Source organism: Carassius carassius, chromosome 32, assembly GCF_963082965.1.
Source record: "Carassius carassius chromosome 32, fCarCar2.1, whole genome shotgun sequence".
NCBI lineage: Eukaryota > Metazoa > Chordata > Actinopteri > Cypriniformes > Cyprinidae > Carassius > Carassius carassius.
The window spans coordinates 23,383,515-23,403,166 of NC_081786.1; the positions used below are offsets into that span (position 1 = coordinate 23,383,515).

Consider the following 19,652-nt stretch of genomic DNA (forward strand, 5'->3'; position numbering starts at 1 on the left):
TTTAAGCTTTATCACTTGTCGATTAAAACATTAAAACATCCAAACACAAGACGCGGAAAAGCTGAACTGAGTAGCTGGTTACTCGCATTATGTGCTCGGCAGGGACGTGCACAGACATTTTGAGGGGCAGGGGCTCAAGTGAAATAAAGGGCACTTCTCATAATTAGTTTTTTCTTTTTTTAAACAAAAAAGTATATATATATATATATATATATATATATATATATATATATATATATATATATATATATATATATATATATATATATATATATTAACGCAACTCTGACTTCCTTTAAAAAAAAATAATTTAAAAAGTTAATTAATTTTATCTTACTCAAACTCACGCAATTGTTTCATTTTCAAAAGATGTCTACAAAATAATCAGTTCACAAAAACCATGTTTATAGAGCAGCAAAGGAAACCATTCCACAATGTGCATGTTTTGAAAACATTTTCTATGCTACTAGTTTCAAGTATATATGAAGAGTTCAGATGCAAAAGCCTCTAAGTGCCATCTGAAATTTTCTTATGAGCTTTTTTTTTTTCAAGCTCGTATTTAAGTTCAGTAATTTAACTTAAATGACAATTAATAGGTAATTTTCATTGCCAGTAATGTGAAATAAGTGAACATAAACATACAAGCTTGATAAGAATGATCATTATTGAAGGAAATTTCAGATGGCACTTAGAGGATTTTTTATCTGAACTCTTCATATTTAGAATAACCTAAATAACTGCATCAAACAGAGGGGCGTGTTTTACTAATAATTTGTTTATTTTTGCACAAGGCACTACATCGTTTTAATTATTTTGGTGTTATCAGAATACATAACACTTTAAAATTAAACTTACCAAAATAATTGAGTAAAAATTCAATAAAAGCCAATGTCATGTATGTATTTGTGGTGGTATGGAATACTATTTTATAATGGTTTCGAGGAAATAAAAAAAAGTTAAATTACATAAATAGTTAATTTATAAATATTGTTATTTTTAAAGTTTAATGTTAACTTATTTCTACTCAGTTTTATTTATTAATGTCCCAGATGCAGTTAGTCAGATTTACTACATTTTTTAGAGTGTATCCTCCATCTGTTTGCATCTGTAGATTTCTTCTAAATTCACCAATTTAGATTTCTAAATTTCAGGAGGAAAGACTCTTGAGGTAAGTTAAGTCAATAACTGGGGAAGTTCTGTATGCAAATTAGGCGTAAACTAGTTAAAATGCGCACATTTGCATCTAATTGACAGGGAAATGCAGGTAAATAGGATAAACAAAATAACTAAAGCATATCACCTGGTGGTGATATATGCTTATTTTATTAACTTATTTTATTACATGACTTGGTTGAATTCCAATGTAGAATGCAGTCTGTTATAACCAACAGACCGCTGTGCGGAGTATAACAGACCGTTGCCATGAAAAACAGAGCATTGCTATGGACTCACAGGATTCTAACCGTAGAGACGGAGCGGACTATTTTCTTTAGCGGAAGCAATACAATCGGGTTTAACAATCGGGGGAGAGGGAGAGGGAGAGCTTCAGAACTCCTGACCTGATATTTAGATACTATATTTCAATAAATATATTTGTTTGACAGGGAAGCTGTGTGCAAACAGAAATATATATTATTTTTCAAAAATAAAAAAACATCCCAGAAAAAAGGGCACTTTCTCTCCAGGAATAAAAAGGGCAGGTGCTCAAGCCCCCTTTCATGTCTATGTGTGCACGTGCCTGGTGCTCGGTGCGCAAGAGATCGAGAGCCGCGTATCACGGACAGTGACATTGAACCGAGCTCTCTTCTGCGAAGTTCTCCTCGAAGTCCCTTCTGCACCTGAGCAAACAAATACAAATCGCAGTTTGAACAAACAAAAAGATGTGAAAGAGCCCAATTCAGTACTCGCGGTGTTCAGGTGTTCAGAGCTCACGCAGAGAAATGCATCTCAAATGCAAAATTGGGACCAACAATTATTCAGCACCTTATAAAGCACCACATATTGCTTTTGTTTTTCTTTTTCTTCTGAATTGCTAATGCAACCTTTTCACACCACAGTCTGAACAAAATTAATTATTGCTTAGTAATTGGTCAACAAAGTATTGATAGTAGTGTAAATATAGTCATAATAACAGTTGTCTGTAGTTATGGTTGATTGTAATCAATTACATACATTTCTAAGTTATGACATTATCAAGACGAATTTGTTCTAAAACAGTTTAACTAAGTTATATTTTATAACCATTTTTCAAGCGATAGCAAATGAACTGTAATGGAATGTGAGAAATGTTGAAGGTGTCTGAATAAATTTTGGTTTGATTGTATATTTAATTTTTACATGGAAGACTATCCAGTGCTATTTACATGTAATTATTTGATTTTTGTACCTGGACACCTACAAACTTGAAAAAAAAAAAACTTAAACATTGTGTAAATAGCACAAAAAAATAAAAATGAACGAACATACAAATTAAACCATTAAGTGAGTAAAGTTTATTTATAGAGCTCTTTTCACAGATACAGTCACAAAGTGCTTTACAAGGTACAAATACATTAATATTCAAATAAAATTAAAACAAATAAAAAGTCCAAAGTAAACTTAAGCCCAGTCAACTAAAAGCTTGTTTAAATAACAGTGTCTTGATTTGCCTTTTAAAGGACTCAACAGAATCAGCCACATGGAGGAACAAAGGCAAGGCGTTCCACAGTCTGGGGGCTACAGCCGCAAAGGACAGATCTCCCCGGGTTTTATAACGAGTCTTTGGGACAATTAAAAGACTTTGGCCTGCTGATCAAAGGGAACGACCTGGGGAGTATGTGCATAGCAAATCAGTGATGTATTGTGGGGCCTGACCATTTAAAGCTCTAAAAGTTAAAACTAATATTTTAAAATCAATGCGAAATTTGATAGGTAGCCAGTGTAGGGAGGACAAAATAGGGTAGCCCGTCTGCCAGATCCTGTTTAAAGCCTTGCAGCAGCATTTTGACAGAATATCCTGTGAAGTCTACTTCGCAGGGAACTAACGTTCAAATAGAGCAAACGTCTGAAGCGATAAGAGAAACGTACAAAATGTACAGAGCCGGAGGTTGCGAGGTCTGGAAATGAGAGCCGCTGGTATAGATGACATTGTCTCATCTGATGTTCATAAGTGTCTTCATATTACATTTGTAGTTGATAAAAGAAAATCAGTAAAATAATAACAATTGCACTTTGAACCTCTTGCTTTTCCTTGCTTGAGAAGTTCTGTCCAATGAATGGATGTCCTTAGCACACGTGTTGTCTGGTTTACAATTTCTGGTTCATTTGCAAAAAGGGAAGTGTAAAAGCGAACCGCACCAAACTAAAAAAAAACTACATTACATTTGGTCCGGACCAAAGCAAGTGAACTAGCGGACTTTACTGGTGTGAATACACCCTTAGTGAACTAATCACTTTGTCTTAAAGCATGCTATGTGGTTTAAGAAACTGAATTGACCCTTAGAATATTTGCATAATAGCTAGTTCTTTCTGTTAGCTAGTAAATTAGCTATGATCTTGTTAGAGGCTCACAACATGAAATGAGACAAGCTTAGCTTTAGGCTGCCTCTTCCAAACGGTTTTGTAACCTTTTGGATAAAGCCACTGTATATTTCCTATCAAGTTATTACCATTGAGATTAGCTTGGTAATTAATCATGCTGGTTTAATTGGATTTCCTGTAGCTTAGCCTGTTCATATGGGAGCACTTGAAGCAATACATTGATCATAGGAAGTGAATTGATAAGGACTGACTCTCAATTCTCAGACTCCAGTGATCCATAACCCCGCTGATAGGTCTGACTGGAATGAAGGAGTGCATGTCAGTAATCAGGTGCACATGCGGAGGTCAGCTTACTATGGATCCACGTGTGCAGAATGCAGAGGAAGTTCAGTCAGGATCCTGAAAGAAATCAATGTGCCTCTGTTGCAGCATCAGTGTTTAATTCAGCCCCTGACATTTTTCTTTTTTTCTTCTTTCTTTCCCTCCTTTCCTTTAGTCTTAGGCTTTGATGGGAATTTAATGACCCACCAGGAGTGGACGGGTAATCAATTTATAAGAGCCTTAATATATGTATCCACAACCAATCTTAATTAATACAAACGGAGACAGCTGCTGTGATATTTATGCTCTGCTGCTATTGGAACGTTGGGTGGAAAAATGGGTCATGGGGGTTTGCGCGAACCCATTCAGAAATTCACGGCTTGTCATAACAGGCTCTTACCCTAATTTCAATCTATTTTACCCTATTTTTTGGACTTCCTCATTTTCTGTGACATTCATGTCTGAAGGACACACAGGTGTGATTAACATTGCGGTTCAAAATTTTATATTATGTGTGAAATACTACAGCTTCATTCAAGTACCTGTCCAAAACAAAGAGATTAAAGGACCAAGTCTTGTCCTTCATTTTTTTTATATTTTGCCGCTAGATTTTTACTTGCTGCTATAATTGGTAACACTTTATTTTAAGGTTTCCGGATATTTACAAACCTTTAACTACACATTTTGCCTCAATAATCACATAATTTGCTGCTTATTAACAGTTAGTAATATAGCTGTTAAGTTTAGGTTTTGGTTAGGAATAGGGATGCAGAATATGGACTCACAGAATGTGTGTTTTAAAAGTATTAATAAAAAGCCAATATCTTAACAATAGGCCTGCAGTAACACTTTATTTCAGGGTCTCTCAACTAATTGCTAATTAGCATGCATATTGCTAGAATATTAGACATTTATTGGTACTAAGTGAGCACATATTAATGCCTTATTCTACATGACCTTATTCTACATCCCTAATCCTACCCAATATATAAATTTAAAAAGTTCTTTACTAACTATTAATAAGCAGCAAATTAGGAATTATTGAGGGAAAGTTTGTAGTTAATTAATAAGTGTTCCCTATTCTAAAGTGTTAAGCCAGCTAATAAACAGCTAGTTCATAGAAAGAATAGTTGGTCCCTGTACTAATTTAAAGGGATATACTATCCCTATACTAAAGTGTTATCCTAGAATTGAAATATGACTCTAGTCATCTAACATATGCTTTTGTCCAAACAAATTATGGGGATGTTTGAGGGAAGGTTCATTCATTCAAGTTTTGTCATGGAGGAATATACTTTTTGAAGTTTTTGAATGGGTTTACTTCACTGCTTCATATGCACAAAGTGTGCAAATATGAATAATAAACTTACCTGTAACTCATCAAGTATATTAAGTCAGCCCTTTTTTGTCTAATGCCTGATGAGAAATTACAGTACCTTTTGTGAACACACACACACACACACACACACACACTGTGGAATGTTAGTTTGTGATGACTTTTGGCCTGTTTCTCCATCATTAAGTTACTTTTGTTATACCTTTATGATGCTTTTAGTATGAAAAGTACTACCAACATGTTTGTCACCTTACAGTACTTTTTTTATGGTCAAAATAAAATAATTGAGGTTCAGAATGACATGAGGGTGAGTAAATTATGACAGGATTTTTAGTCCTTTCAGTGTTCACAGACTGAAGTTGTCATATGCTTTTTTAAAGACCTCTTAACTGCCCAGTCATATCACCTTGTCCTGTGGTCTGATTTTTAAGAGGATCTGATAAGAGAGAAGTCCTCTTGTGCAACTCCCCCAATGGCGCTTTACGGTTAATTGAATTTATTTCAGGATCACTGCACTGCCGCCAAACAAATCCCACGAGAAAAGTACTACATCATGTCCTATCAAACATGTCTTTTATTTCACCCGGTTGTGCTTCTTATCAAGCGTGTGTTTATTTGGAAAGAAAGAGAGTTGTGGCCGAGCAGGCCTGAGATTGGAGCACTGGTGGATGACAAGAGATGAGGGGTGAGTGGGTGCAGAGCTAAAGCTGAGCCTCATTGATCAAATGATGGAGAGCTCATGAGTTCTCAAAGACAGAGGAGTAACCAGCCATGGGCAGTCACATAATGAAAGGAAAGCATCTTTTGAACACAGACAGGATGCATTTTAAGGACGGTGCTTAAAGAATATGGTACAAATGCAAAGTGCTCAAGCAAATGTGTTGAAAGCTTTGTGAATTATCCTGTAAAGCCAGGCATGCATAGATATTTGTTGTTGAGTATCAAATGTGACTCTGGACCAAAAAAACATTCATAAGGGTTTTTTTTTTTTTTTCATAAATAACAAATTAATACTGAAGTATAAGCTTTCCATTGATGTATGGTTTGTTAGGATAGGACAACTATTTTAAAATGCTACCCATGCTACTAAGACTGGTTTTGTAGTCCAGGGTCAGATATTTGAAACATCAGCAGCATTTTCAATAATTAATAAAGTAGGATAGAAAAAAATTAATAAATAAAAAAATCTAGTAAATTTGTGATATTTGTTTTATTTTATTTTTTCATGAAAGTGATTTTTAAACAAACAAACAAATAAATAAACATACATACATACATAAAAGCTGTATATGGATAGTCAATAAACCTAGTTTGTTTCAGTGTAGTAAGTGTTAAACACTACTTGCAATATATATATATATATATATATATATATATATATACATATATTTATATATATATATATATATATATATATATATATATACGTACGCACACACACACGCACACACACACACACACACACACACACACACACACACACACACACACACACACACACACACACACACACACACACAATTTCTAGTAATTATTATTTAAACGTCATTAAAATCATTTTAAGTCATTCAAACTTTCAGAGAAATACATTAATAGTTATTATTGGACTGTAGAAAGGATTGATGGGTTAGAGTGGAAGTCTAAGAACAGAAATGTCAACTATGTGGCTCTAAAGTTTATTTAACTAAAAATTGCTTTGCAGCTGAATCCCATTGCAAGAGATTCAAAGTCAACATAATTATTTTCTTTACAGCATTTATAAATATGATATATAAATTAATTTATGTATTGGTTGATCAGAGTAGAGCCGGTAGCAACTGAATAGTTTACAATGTAGTGAGTATAAAGTATTCTTAGTGAAGAGTCAGTTGTCTAGCTGATGTGGACAATACCTGCCTAAGAGTGTCAGGAATGTATGTGGAACCTGTTTTGAAACAATCACTACCAGTCAGTGCCCTGGGCTGTAGGCCATATTTTGATGGTTAATTGAATATGCTAGCAGTCTCAAGGACTGTTCTCTGCTGCACTTTAATAACAACTCACAAAAGTTGTTTTCTGTTTACTATTGATTCTTTCTTAATGGTCATTTGGAATGATTAAAGAGTATATGTGCACTCGTGCTCCTCTGAGGCCCTATAAAGTATTGGGTAAAGCACACTTTTCATTACTATCCACAAAGGTTAGAATGACCCGTGACAGATCTCAACCCGCCAGCATTTTTATAGTCCAAAACAAACTCCCTTTACTCCCTCTCCAATTTAGCTTCTTATTCATTTGCCTGGTTTGGAAGGTAAGGGGAATAATCAAGGTATCGCACATTCAAAGAAACATGTCCAGTTTGCTTTTGGTCCACATGGAGACATAAAGAGATACAAAAGTTCAAAAAGCTTAGAAAGTGTTCATATACCCGTGGAAGGGATTTGTTGGCAAACTACACCACTTATGATTGGTATGCTGCTTGTACTGAGGCAACATCTCAATGTGGCTTCCGACCTTGGATATCAGATACTGTATATTCATATTTATATCAATTTATTTTATAGTACGTTGTAAAACCAGTTAAAGTTTCAGTTTTCAATCTGCAGTTAAAGTTTACACATTCATTTGTTCTTAACTATATATATATATATATATATATATATATATATATATATATATATATATATATATATATATATATATAAATAAGCTTCTGGACTGGACTGACGGAAGCAAGAGATGATAAGAGTTTATAATTAAAGTAACTTCTAATGTGCCAACTGTACAAACTGTCTAAAGAATTGAAGTCAGTATCCTAAAATATGTTAACAATGATGACTAAATATTACATGTGGGGCTGTAGATGAAAGTTGTCTGACACTTGAACATAGTTTCAGGATGATATATACATATTTATGTATATTTTTGTGTAATTCAGTAACAGTTTTCATTTTAATAACACTCAAATCAAATTCCCTGATACCCAAGCTTAGTAGCAAAGCCCAATTACTCAAGTAATCTAAGCCACTGCTGATTCATGTTGTGAATTTTATGCCACGCTTTTTACCCTATTCACCTGAATATGATACTTAATGGTGCATATGACACCCTTCAATCTTAATCAAATATGACACCCTTCAATCTTAGTTTCCAAATTAAAAGTTATATATATTTTTTTTTTTTCTTTTTTTTTTTTCACAGTACTGACCAAAAGTTTGGACACACCTTCTCATTCAAAGAGTTTTCTTTATTTTCATGACTATGAAAATTGTAGATATATATACTATCACATCATAGTATATATATATATATATATATATATATATATATATATATATATATATATATATATATATATATATATATATACTATGATGTGATAGATGGAAATGGACTATGCTGTGAATATAAGATAGAAAGACTTAAATAAAAAGCATGCTATGACAAAACATAACATTTGGAAAATCAAAACCAAGGTTCACTTATAGGCTCACTTATATATATATATATATATATATATATATATATATATATATATATATATATATATATATATATATATATATATATATTATGAAACTTACAGCAATTCATGACATGTACGTCTGACAACATGCTCTTTGTTTCATTTACAATATTGCTGATTTACAGGAATCCATTATTTGCTAAACTGACAAAGGAACAGGACATCCGGTGGGCAAAGCTATGGTATAATGCAGAAAATTAAATATACAAGTTGCAAAAATTACATGCTGATGATAAAATATGTATTTGTGTTGATATAAATATCTTATAACCTAAAGAAACCCGCAGTGGTTCTTGATCCCGAAAGTAGCTTAGACAAGCAGTTTTCCATAAACAAATGATCTTTGTCAGCGATATATTTTTGCAGGTGTGTAATGAAGGATGATTGAAATAAGCAAACAAGTAAAGGAAAACTAATTAAGGCAGATTATTTTTTGCAAAAGGCAGACCTTTTTTGTGAAAGAGAAAATTAAATACTTCAATTCAATTTCAAAAGCATGTTAAATCCATTTTAGATCTTATTTAAAATCTTTATTTGGAATGCATCTGTCTCTGTGTGTTTAACTTTTTTTTTGTTAACTTTTTTATTTTTTTTTTTTTTTTGTCAGTTTCCACCTTAGAGTATAGCACTGAGTTTTCTGGTAGGCAAGATTGTTCTTTTAAGCTCTCAATTTTCTGTGTGGGAGGTTTATGAGAAAACTGCCCTTGGAGAACAGTTTACCCCTGACAGAGCCTAAATGTTGCACAGATTAGATAATACCTCTTTCACATAAAGCTTAACTTCTTCAGTCATTTTTCTGACACTGCAGTATATTTGTAAAGGCCCTTGATGGCAAACTCTGCTTTTGTCTGCAGAACGGCTCTCATCCACGAGCTCTGGAAACCCCACCGCTGCCCCCAAATACTGGAACTTTTCTTGGATAGCAGAGGACGAGCTAACTTTCCCTGAGGATCCTGTCTCAACTTCAGGTAAGTCACCCGGCATCAGTATCATAAAGCTTCTTGACCTCACACACAAAGGCAGACCGTTTCAGGATGTAATGCGTGTAGGCAGTTGGTTGTCAGTGTGCATAAACATCCGTTTCTCATTCCTCACACGCTCTCATAGCTTTTGACTGCCTAGTCTTGAACTTCAAGTAAGCATCAAGCTGTAAGGATTACAAGTGATGTAACAAGCCACATCTAAAAGGATGTTTTAAAGAAGATAGCCCAAAAACTCTATCAGCCTTGTGCACTCAATGCATTCAGAATTTACCGTTAAGATGCATTCAATGCTTTTATATCTTGGTTAAGTGCATTGCTGTTGAAAATGTTCCAAAGTGTAATCTACAATAAACAATAACCTCGTGCTGCATTATAAGATCGTATTTTTAAGCAGTGTAGATGTCAGCCTTGAAGGGAAGCAGTATAGTGGAATAACAAGTCATGGGGATATTATTACGGTATATAAATAAGTATGCTAAATAAAAAATAACAAATGTTTAAATTATAATTACATTCTACAATATACAAAAATGTGTCAGGTAGGCTAAAAAATGTGAAAACATCTAAATTAACTGGTTTTATTCAGGTAAAAATATAATCAACCAAATGCAACAAATAGCATTGATGAATAATGAAGTGTACATGAATATTGAACTAAAAGTCAACAATATTAACAATGGACCCCTTTAAGACTAGAATACAAACCACAATTAAAAAATGAATTCCAATAAAAATAATAATCCATAAAGGGCTTTAAAATGACCTATATTAGATATAATAGTTTTAAGAAAAGGGATTTAGTTTTTACCTTTATTTTCACAAATTTATAAGGAAATGAAATGTAATAATATAAAGTGTTGAGGGGAAACAACGTGAGTGAAATAATCAGATCACTTTTTTTCAAGCAACTAGCACATAACACATAACTGTTACATACCTGGACTCATTTAGTGTGTTTTTGCCCCTGTGACCCAGTTTCTGTCTTTGGTTTGATTAGTTCCCAGGTGTGTCTATTCTATTTCCCATGTGTTCCATGTCCCTGTTAATTTAGTGATTCCATGCACCTGTGTTTTCCCATTATCCCATGTACTTAAACATTGTCCTTTGAGTTCAGTGTTGTCGGGTCTACTATCCACTTACAAACCACTTACGTGTGTCTTCCATGTTGGATATCCCCTGTGTAGGAGTTAATAAAGCCTTATTTCGTTTATCCTCGGCTCCGTGTTCCTTCTGGCAGCATAAACGGTAACAGAAGACCCGACCTAAAAAGTTTAAAAACTGCGTGTTTTCCCTGCATTTTGTTTTCTGTTTTTTCAGTCTTTTTCTTTCCGTAGTGTGTCATGGATCCCCTCTATAGCCCCGAATTCCTCCTCCTCCTGCTGGAGCAGGAAGGACGTTCTCTCGAGGACCATACCAGACGGTTTCTACTGCTTGCTAATGCCACCAGCTACCCGGATCACGCGCTCTGCTCCTTCTATCACGCCAGCCTGAACTCCAGGTGCAGAGCGTTTTTGCCCGAAGATGGTCCTCGGGAGGAATTCGCCGCATTTGTAGAGTGGACTCTGGTGAGAAATGGGTCACCTCTCACTGTCTGCCCAATGGACGATCTCGCCAGGTCCACTCTGGACCCAGAGCCCAGCCTACCATCTCCCTACGGTACGGGGCATAAGCCCGAGCCCACCGAGGACGGAGAGCCAGAGAGCGACCCGTCAGACCAGGTGCGAGAGCCGGTGACACTGCCCACCACGAGGGAGCAAAATGTGGAGCGCCAAATGGGTCAAAATAAGGTGGAGGATCGTACAGACTGGGAACCTGGACTGGAAGAACAGCCCCCTCTCCTCTCTCCGATGTCTCCGCTGGTCCAGTCCAGCCCTCCTTCGTCCTTGGTTTCCTCATCCAGTCCTGATGGGGTTTTCAATTCACCTATGCCAGTTTCCCAGTTAAGCCCAGGACGGGCTCCTGAACCCCGGTTAAGCCCAGGGCGGGCTCCTGAACCCCGGTTAAGCCCAGGGCGGGCTCCTGAACCCCAGTTAAGCCCAGGACGGGCTCCTGAACCCCAGTTAAGCCCAGGACGGGCTCCTGAACCCCAGTTAAGCCCAGGACAGGCTCCTGAACCCCAGTTAAGCCCAGAACGGGCTCCTGAACCCCAGTTAAGCCCAGGACGGGCTCCTGAACCCCAGTTAAGCCCAGGACGGGCTCCTGAACCCCAGTTAAACCCAGGACGGGCTCCTGAACCCCAGTTAAGCCCAGGAAGGGCTCCAGCCCCAGAGCTCACTCCAGTGCCTGCTCCTCCGAAATTCCCACCCTCCTTTATTCACTGACACCTCTCCTGTCTAAGTGTTGAGAGAAACTGGGAGTGAGGTGCAGAGGCAATTCTTTCAGCAGGAGGCTTATTAGTTCCACTTTTGGTGTGAAAAGGCTTTTACATTTGCCAAAATTATAACTTCTGGGATTTTTGCAAGCCAAACTCAGGTAATAAAAACGTAACACAAAGTAATTCAATGCATTACTTTCCAAAAAAAAAAAGGTAATGCAATTAGTGACTTTTTCATTCCAAGTGATCAAGGATTTACCAATTCAACGCACTGTATGTTACACAGCAGTGCTCGGTCATGCAATAAAAGCAGTGATGTACATCCAAGACCACTAGATAGAGTGAAGGCCATTTAAAAAAAAAAAAAAAAAAACCTGTTAAATGTCCTGTTACACTCTTAAATATGCCAGATTATTGAAGCAAAAATGTCTTAAAATAACATACTAAGTAGGACATTTTTTATATTATGGTAATGGAATATGATAAGCAACAGCTGGGGAATTGTTAAAAACCAGTTTGCACATTTGTTTGAATGGGTGAATGAATCTAAATCCACATATCACCTGTGAGAGCTTCAATAAAACTCTTTAGGGCCTTGTTCATATCAGGGATAAGCAGTGAATGGCCTTGTCAGTTATCCCATAGGGCTCAGACAACAATGAAAGTCTCTGAAGAACCACAGTTTATGTCAGAGGTCAAACTGTCTGCCATAATTTAGCTGTGCTGTTCCCAAGAGCTGTCACAAACGGCTGTTTATGCAACACTTCTTACCTTCCACCATTTCCCTCAAATCTCTCTCCCGCTCGTGTCCAACTCAGGATGATTGACATGTGGAGACTGAAGCTGGAGTGGCTGTAGCTTGAGCCCTTTCAGCCTGGGTAATTAGTGTCCCTTCACTGGCCATGCTCTCCTTGATTTATGTTTGGCACCGGAAAGCTGACAATTCTGCCATCCATCGACATTATTCAGACATTGGGGTGGTCTGGATTTTCAGAGTCTGAGAAAAGCTTGCTATGCATTGTATGTTTTTTTTTTTTTGAATCCTATAAAATAATACCCAGGCAGATTGTACAATGTGATCTCAAGAAGATAGACAAGGCAGATATGTGATGTGACTTTACGATAAACTGCAGCTAAAACTTTTAGCCACGATTCGTTGAAAGCCGATCACAGACTGGATTGGACAAGTTCAAGGCAACAGTCCAAAAGAATTTGATCACCATTCAGGTAAAAGTTAATTTAAAAAATAAACAAAGTGGCATTAATGAATTCATATTGAGCTGTTTGTAAAAAGTGGCATTGTAAGTGTGAGAGGATTTTGAACAGTCAGATATTGCATGATGCGGTGCTTTTCGTTCAGTACGAGACACCTTTTAATTGTTGTTTTGCAGACACAAATCATAATAGATAATTTTCGAACACAGCCTGAACTTGTTGCATCCCAAGATTAATCGAAAAGAACATTTATTCGCCTATAAACATTTATGTTTATAAACGTCATATGGTGATCAGAGACTCATAATTTTACCATACAACAACCGAAATTATTTAAACCAAGCGTTTTTAGCTAGCTGAAAACTCCAGACACTCTGTTAAAAATATCCTGCTTGTTGAGACACTTTCAGTGCCAGACACATTACAGATAAAATGTTTCAAGCATTTCTTTTATAAATATTTGTAGCAGTCCAGTAATCCCATCTGATACAGAAATGAATATACGGACACAAGCAATATTACAGTTTTTCTCAGTCACTTTGGTGCATTTCTCAAATCAGAAATTAAATTCTCAAAACTACTTGTACAACCTCCACATCATCTAGTCATTTATACACATCATATAACCAGTTTCTCATTCTTTTGAACAAGTTGCGATTGCTTTTGTACATTCATGCAATTGATTACGCACATTTATCTGCGGTTCCCTACATTATCAATTGTTAATGTCATGTCGCTCAAAATGTATTATATAGTTTTCTGTGCAAAAGTCTTACCGCTCAAAACATCTAGTCTTTAGTTCATCGTATAAGTCATTAAATGCAAAATGGTTCATCTAGTTGTCATAAACTGCCAAGCACTCTTTTTAATTATTTTTTTTACACATTATTATTAGACTTTTTGTCAATTTGACATGAATTGTGCAAGTGAATATTCACTAATGAAGAGAATGTAGATGATAAACCAATGATAAACCATTTCTCTGAAATAGCTCAAAGGTTAATCTCATGAATCTTCAGTTGGAAAGCATATACTGTATAGACAGAGGACAACACAAGAGTTACAAATTCTGAAAATTGACTTATTTTCATCTTTTTTGGTCAGACCACTAGTAAAAGTGTAACTAGTAATTCAATCCAGTCTCTTTCAGTCAATATCCCACATTCAGTAATGTGTAAATGTGTACTTTTGAAATGGATATATGGCATACATAAGCATATGGCATATTGTTCAATACAGTAACTGTCATCCAAAATGTTGCCATAGTTTACATCAGAACATCCCTCCAGAGTACACTGTTATACTGACAACATGACTAAGTGATTTGACTGTCTTATCCGTAAACTATGACACAAGGACTTGTCATTCTGATGGCACTGATGTGTTCATTGACACAGATATTTATTTTTGAGAGATGAACTAAGGATTTTGAGCAATAGACTGGCTTTTGCAGGTAATACATGGTGTTATGCTATTTGTACGAGTTGTTTTGAGAAATGCACTTACTGTTTTGCAAATCTCAAGGATGATTTGAGAAATGTACCAAAGCGACTGAGAAAAACTGTAACTTACCCTCTGTTGTTGTTCAGTCGTACTACACGTAGTATTTGACTATTGGTCAGTGTGGTATTTACCACGCCCCTCCTTTACTGTGATTGGATGGCTGAATAATAAATGACGTTGATGAGCACTGTGTTTTAATCAAAGTTGAACATTCTTTAACTCTCTGCACCAAGAAAAAACATCAGTGAGACTCATTCATGGCATTCCTACTTAAAACAACTGGAAAAAATACATTAGTCCCCCCTCCCCCCCAAAAAAAACCTGCTTTGGTGGACACAAAGCTTTACGATTATAGAAATTGATTGTGGCCAAAACCCTGCAGTTTGCATTGGGCTTGAAACAGCTGTCCTTCTTTATTCCATCACATTAACAATTGCAAAAAGCATGTTTTAGTAATGCCTCATGCCTCTGATATTTACAAAAGAGAAAGCCTCCCAAGGGTACACAAGTCATGCATATCAGTTTATGGAGCCTGACATTGCCAGCTTTGATCTAATCTGTGAAGCAAAGCAGCCGCTCGGTCTTGAGTTCACAAATGAACAGGGTGCCACTCTGATGTCACAGCGATGTCACCGCTTCCAGTCTCTCTGCTGTTCCAAAAAATCACCTCAATCTCTACTACCAAAATCATTTTTATTTGACCCAGATAGCTGAACACAACATGGCCCAACCATAATGGGGTGCTCAAAGCTCCAATCTTCTCGCAGCTGCAGAAATTTGCTAATTAATTTAAACAGGGCGTTGGGAGAATCAGACATGTTGGCTTAGCTGAGCCCTCTATGTTTTCAAGCAGATGATCAAGGAGAAGCAGATACCCTCAATGAAGATGAATCACATGTGCCACCACTGGCAAAACGATATACTGCAGTGTTTCCACAGCATCTGTTGCATGCTGGTGTGTATTACACCCGGTGAAAGTGTGGCAGAGGGGGGTTTGGCTGAATGCCACCATAACCCAAAACGCCCAGCACTCCAAATCGAGATTTATCTGCCACTCCAAGGCCATGACACCAGGACTAATACTCTCTTTTGTTTTGCCATGGTTCTCTGCCAAAACAAGCCCCTGGCACAGCTGGTATGTATGCATGCCAGGAGACTAGCGCCTTTTGTCCGGTGGAGAGAAGACTGTGAAAAAAAAAAGAAAAGAAAAAAAAAGTGCATTTTAGCTCACCTGTGATCAGTATACAGGGTTGGCTGATGTGTTTGTTGTTCGGCAATTGGTTTAGATTGAGAGGTACAATCATCAAAACATTAATTTATAAATTAATCCTTAGCCAGTTTTTATGGCAAAATAACAGCCAAAAACTGGATGGTCAGTTCTTTTTCAACAAGATTTGTACCGGATCGAGCTTGATCCTGATTCAATGTCTTCAGAATAGGATCCAGACCTCATTCCCCTTTACCAAACATTTCCTTTAGCTGCTTATAAAAGTTTTGACCAATTTTGGACAATCCCTCAACATAGATGAAATACTGTTCTGACATTCTCCTGTAAAATGCCTTGATACTGTACACTCTTGCCCCCCCCCCCCCCCTATTTTTTTTCAATGATTGCAGAATTTCTAGACCATGAGTTCTAGACATGCTTGCGTGCAGTGCACCATTTTTTCTTCTAAACAAACTTTGTGCATTTTTGCCAATTATTGTCAACTGCTAACAAGATTTATTTTGTTCAACAGTGGTTTCTTACATGACATCCTTTCATGAACACCATTGTTGTTCAGAGTTTTAATGATAGCAAGGTCTCAAGGTCTTATACTTTGGATCTTTCTTTTAGATAAAGATCAGACCAAACCAGATTTTCATTGTAAGTTTCATTGCAAATACTGACCATTTCTAAATGTAATCGTAAAATTTGACGTATACATCAATATGTTCGCCTCTACACAATGTTACTTTGACTTAAGTCAGTTGTGACTTATTTTCCTAAAAAAATATGATAATTAATGCATAAATTGTGCATGTGGTCAGGTGCTCTGGGAGGCTGCAGGAACAATTTTGACTTGCTGTTGAGGTGTTCTAGGTGGTTGATAGCATGATACAGTAGATATTCTGGTTCCTTGATGTGACTTGTGGTACCTCATCCAGTTTCAATCATGGAGATTTTGTTCACCCATTTTAATATTAGCCTGATCACTTAAAAAAAAATGCACACCTCTCCTCATCAAGTCAGGTTGGGGTAGCATTATTTTTTATAACAACGGATAGTAAAGGATGAGTTAACAATTTCTTCAGATTATATAAGAATACAATATTGTGTTCCTGTAGCAACTGATAGTGTAGCTATCAATGTCATAGCTGTGCATGCATATTTACTTTTATGAGGCCACATTAATAATATATACACAATTATACAAAGTAATAAAGCTGTTAAATATAGCATATATTATAAGATAATGTTTTTATGGTTGTCCCATGTTCTTATAAAATCATCCAGTCCAAGTTTTAGCAAACTGTCATATAATACATACACTGTCTTGCATAATGCTGTTTTAAGTAACTCTCCTTACATTTACAGACTCATAATCTGTATCTGGACCCAGTGCAGTTGGCACTCATCTGTACATTTTGCTAATAGATCCTCTGGGCCCACTGTCATAATATGCGGGAATGTGAGATAGTAAAAATTGATGGTGCTAGACGTGAGTTCTAGGATCCTGTCCACACCTTTCAGATACCCTTTCAAATCCCATCATAGTATCTCATGCCGCCCATTGATGTAGCAGACTATACATGCTACATTTATTAAAAGAATTAATCTGAAATGAAAGTTAGATTGATTTCTGTCTATACTAAGGCAGAAAAACAAGAACGGTTGAGTTAAAGATTTATATTTGTTTGGCAATGTGGCTGTCTGCATGCTATGTTTTATTCTGTTTAGCCTGTTCATATCATTCTGTGTCTCCTCCATCTGTCAACACTGATTCACGATTCATGCATTCACCTGCCCGGTCCTCCTCAGGGTATCTGACGGGGCGATAGGAGACATGAGGTGTACACAGGCCATAAAGTGGTCAAACGGATGCATAAATATGCAGACAGGGTGAATATATCAAAACTAATGCTGAGTGCTGAAGATAAACTAATTTATCATTCTGCATAATAGACTTAGCTCTGATATTTATATGTCATGTTTCATGTAAATGTGAGTAAAAGCAGAATAGAATAGAATAGAATAGAAATTGAGTTTAATAATTTCACTTAAGTAGCTAATTTACATTCTAAAATACAATAAAAAAAAGGTTTGGGATCAGTAATAGCTTTTTTAAGTATCTTGTTCTCATCAAGGCTGCATTTAGTTGATGAAAGATAGAAAAATAGTAAAAAAAATATTAAGATTGTAAATTATTATTATAATTTATATATAATTGATAAATTAAATAAAGTTTTTAGATGTTAATATCCATTAAAAAAAGTATTTAATCCTTTGATGCAAAGCTGAATTTTCAGCAGCCATTAGTCCAGTCTTCAGTGTCAAATGAGCCTTAGAAAAAAAAAAAAACCTTTTAATATGCTGATTTATTGTCACAAATAATCCTGAAAAAAGGTGTATATGGTTCCAAAAAATTATTCAGAACAAGCGGATCATTCTAATGTACAAATTGTATATTGTCAAAAAGGTAATGGTGAGCAAATTATGATTTCACTTGTTAGAATCAAATAGAATATATACATATAAAAACAGTTCAGCGGCCCAGTTTTTTGTTGACTCGCTGTGAGCAGTCATTTGTATTCGAGTGGCCACCTGGCAGTGTTTTAGCTAACCTCCATGTGGTACCTAGCTCTCAATCTCAGTTCGTGTGATAAAGCAGGCCGGGGTCACTCTGACATTACAGCCTCATTAACTGAATGCACACTCTCTTTATAGGTCTACCCGCCACCAAAAGCAAATCAAATGGTGCATCTACAGTGAGCTAACTGCAACACCTAGAATGAATCAGCCACATAATTTATCCCCTGCTGAAGCAATTTAGGCTTGCCAGTTATAGTTGTATTGTGCCTTTTCTCTTCCCGGTGTTATTAGTCAGCAAATTCCTTTCTGTGTTTTCTCTATACATTCAAATGTGTTCAATAATTTTTCAATAAGATGGCAATCACAACTGTGATAGACAGAGAATCATAAACACCTAAAGCTAACAACTTCCTAACAACATGGACTAAAGATGACAAATTTCCCAAATGGTTTTATCTGTGACCTGTCTACAGCTTATTTTTTTTTTTTTTTACCTTAACTTAATTATTTAAAGTCTACTTTATCTGGCTAAGACCCATTCAGTTAGACAGGAAGAGCCTGTCTAACAAGTATGTAAAAACCACAGTTAATTTTATTTTGATGTGCCAGTTATATCAATCTGGAACTGGTGATTACAGACCGTGCTTGCCATTTTCTGTGTAATATGGTTCAGATGTTAGTGAATATGTACGGTCTATGGGTGTGCCATCTGAGACAGCTGCAGGGAATGATTTCTACTTTAGTGTGGGGGCAGAGATGCTGGTCCCCAAATACAGTGTCACGGTTCATGGTCCCTCATTGGCTCCCCCTGCTGTCTATGTTGTCCCGTCACTTTCAGCAGCTCGTGACCTGTGCAATCAGCGATGCTCTTGCGGCAGGGGAGCACAGATCACTAACTGTTTCTCCCTCACCTGTTAGTCATTACCCTGTTCCTTTATAACCTCTGCTTTCTTGTCTTTCCTTGTGAGTGGACTGTTTGGTGTGTCCCGTGTTCATAATCAGTGCGTTTTATTCAAGCACTTCCCTTGTTTCACTATACCCCAGAACACCTAGTGAGGAGACACAGCCACTCGTTGCCTCACTATCTCTCTGGTCGCCTGTCCTGTGTGAACGCTGGGTCTGGGACAGCTTCCACAGCCTGTAAGATCTGCATTGCCCCTGAG

The 19,652-nt window shown here is 36.4% G+C and overlaps 1 protein-coding gene across 1 annotated transcript in view; it reads left to right on the forward strand.

Annotated features, from left to right (window-relative positions):
- The window catches only part of alk (ALK receptor tyrosine kinase), a 402,565-nt gene that overhangs the window by 159,922 nt on the left and 222,991 nt on the right, over nucleotides 1–19,652 (forward strand). The window contains exon 2 of the mRNA XM_059520814.1: nucleotides 9,536–9,649. Within this exon, the coding sequence (XP_059376797.1) occupies nucleotides 9,536–9,649 (114 nt within the window). The remainder of the gene's footprint in view (nucleotides 1–9,535; nucleotides 9,650–19,652) is intronic.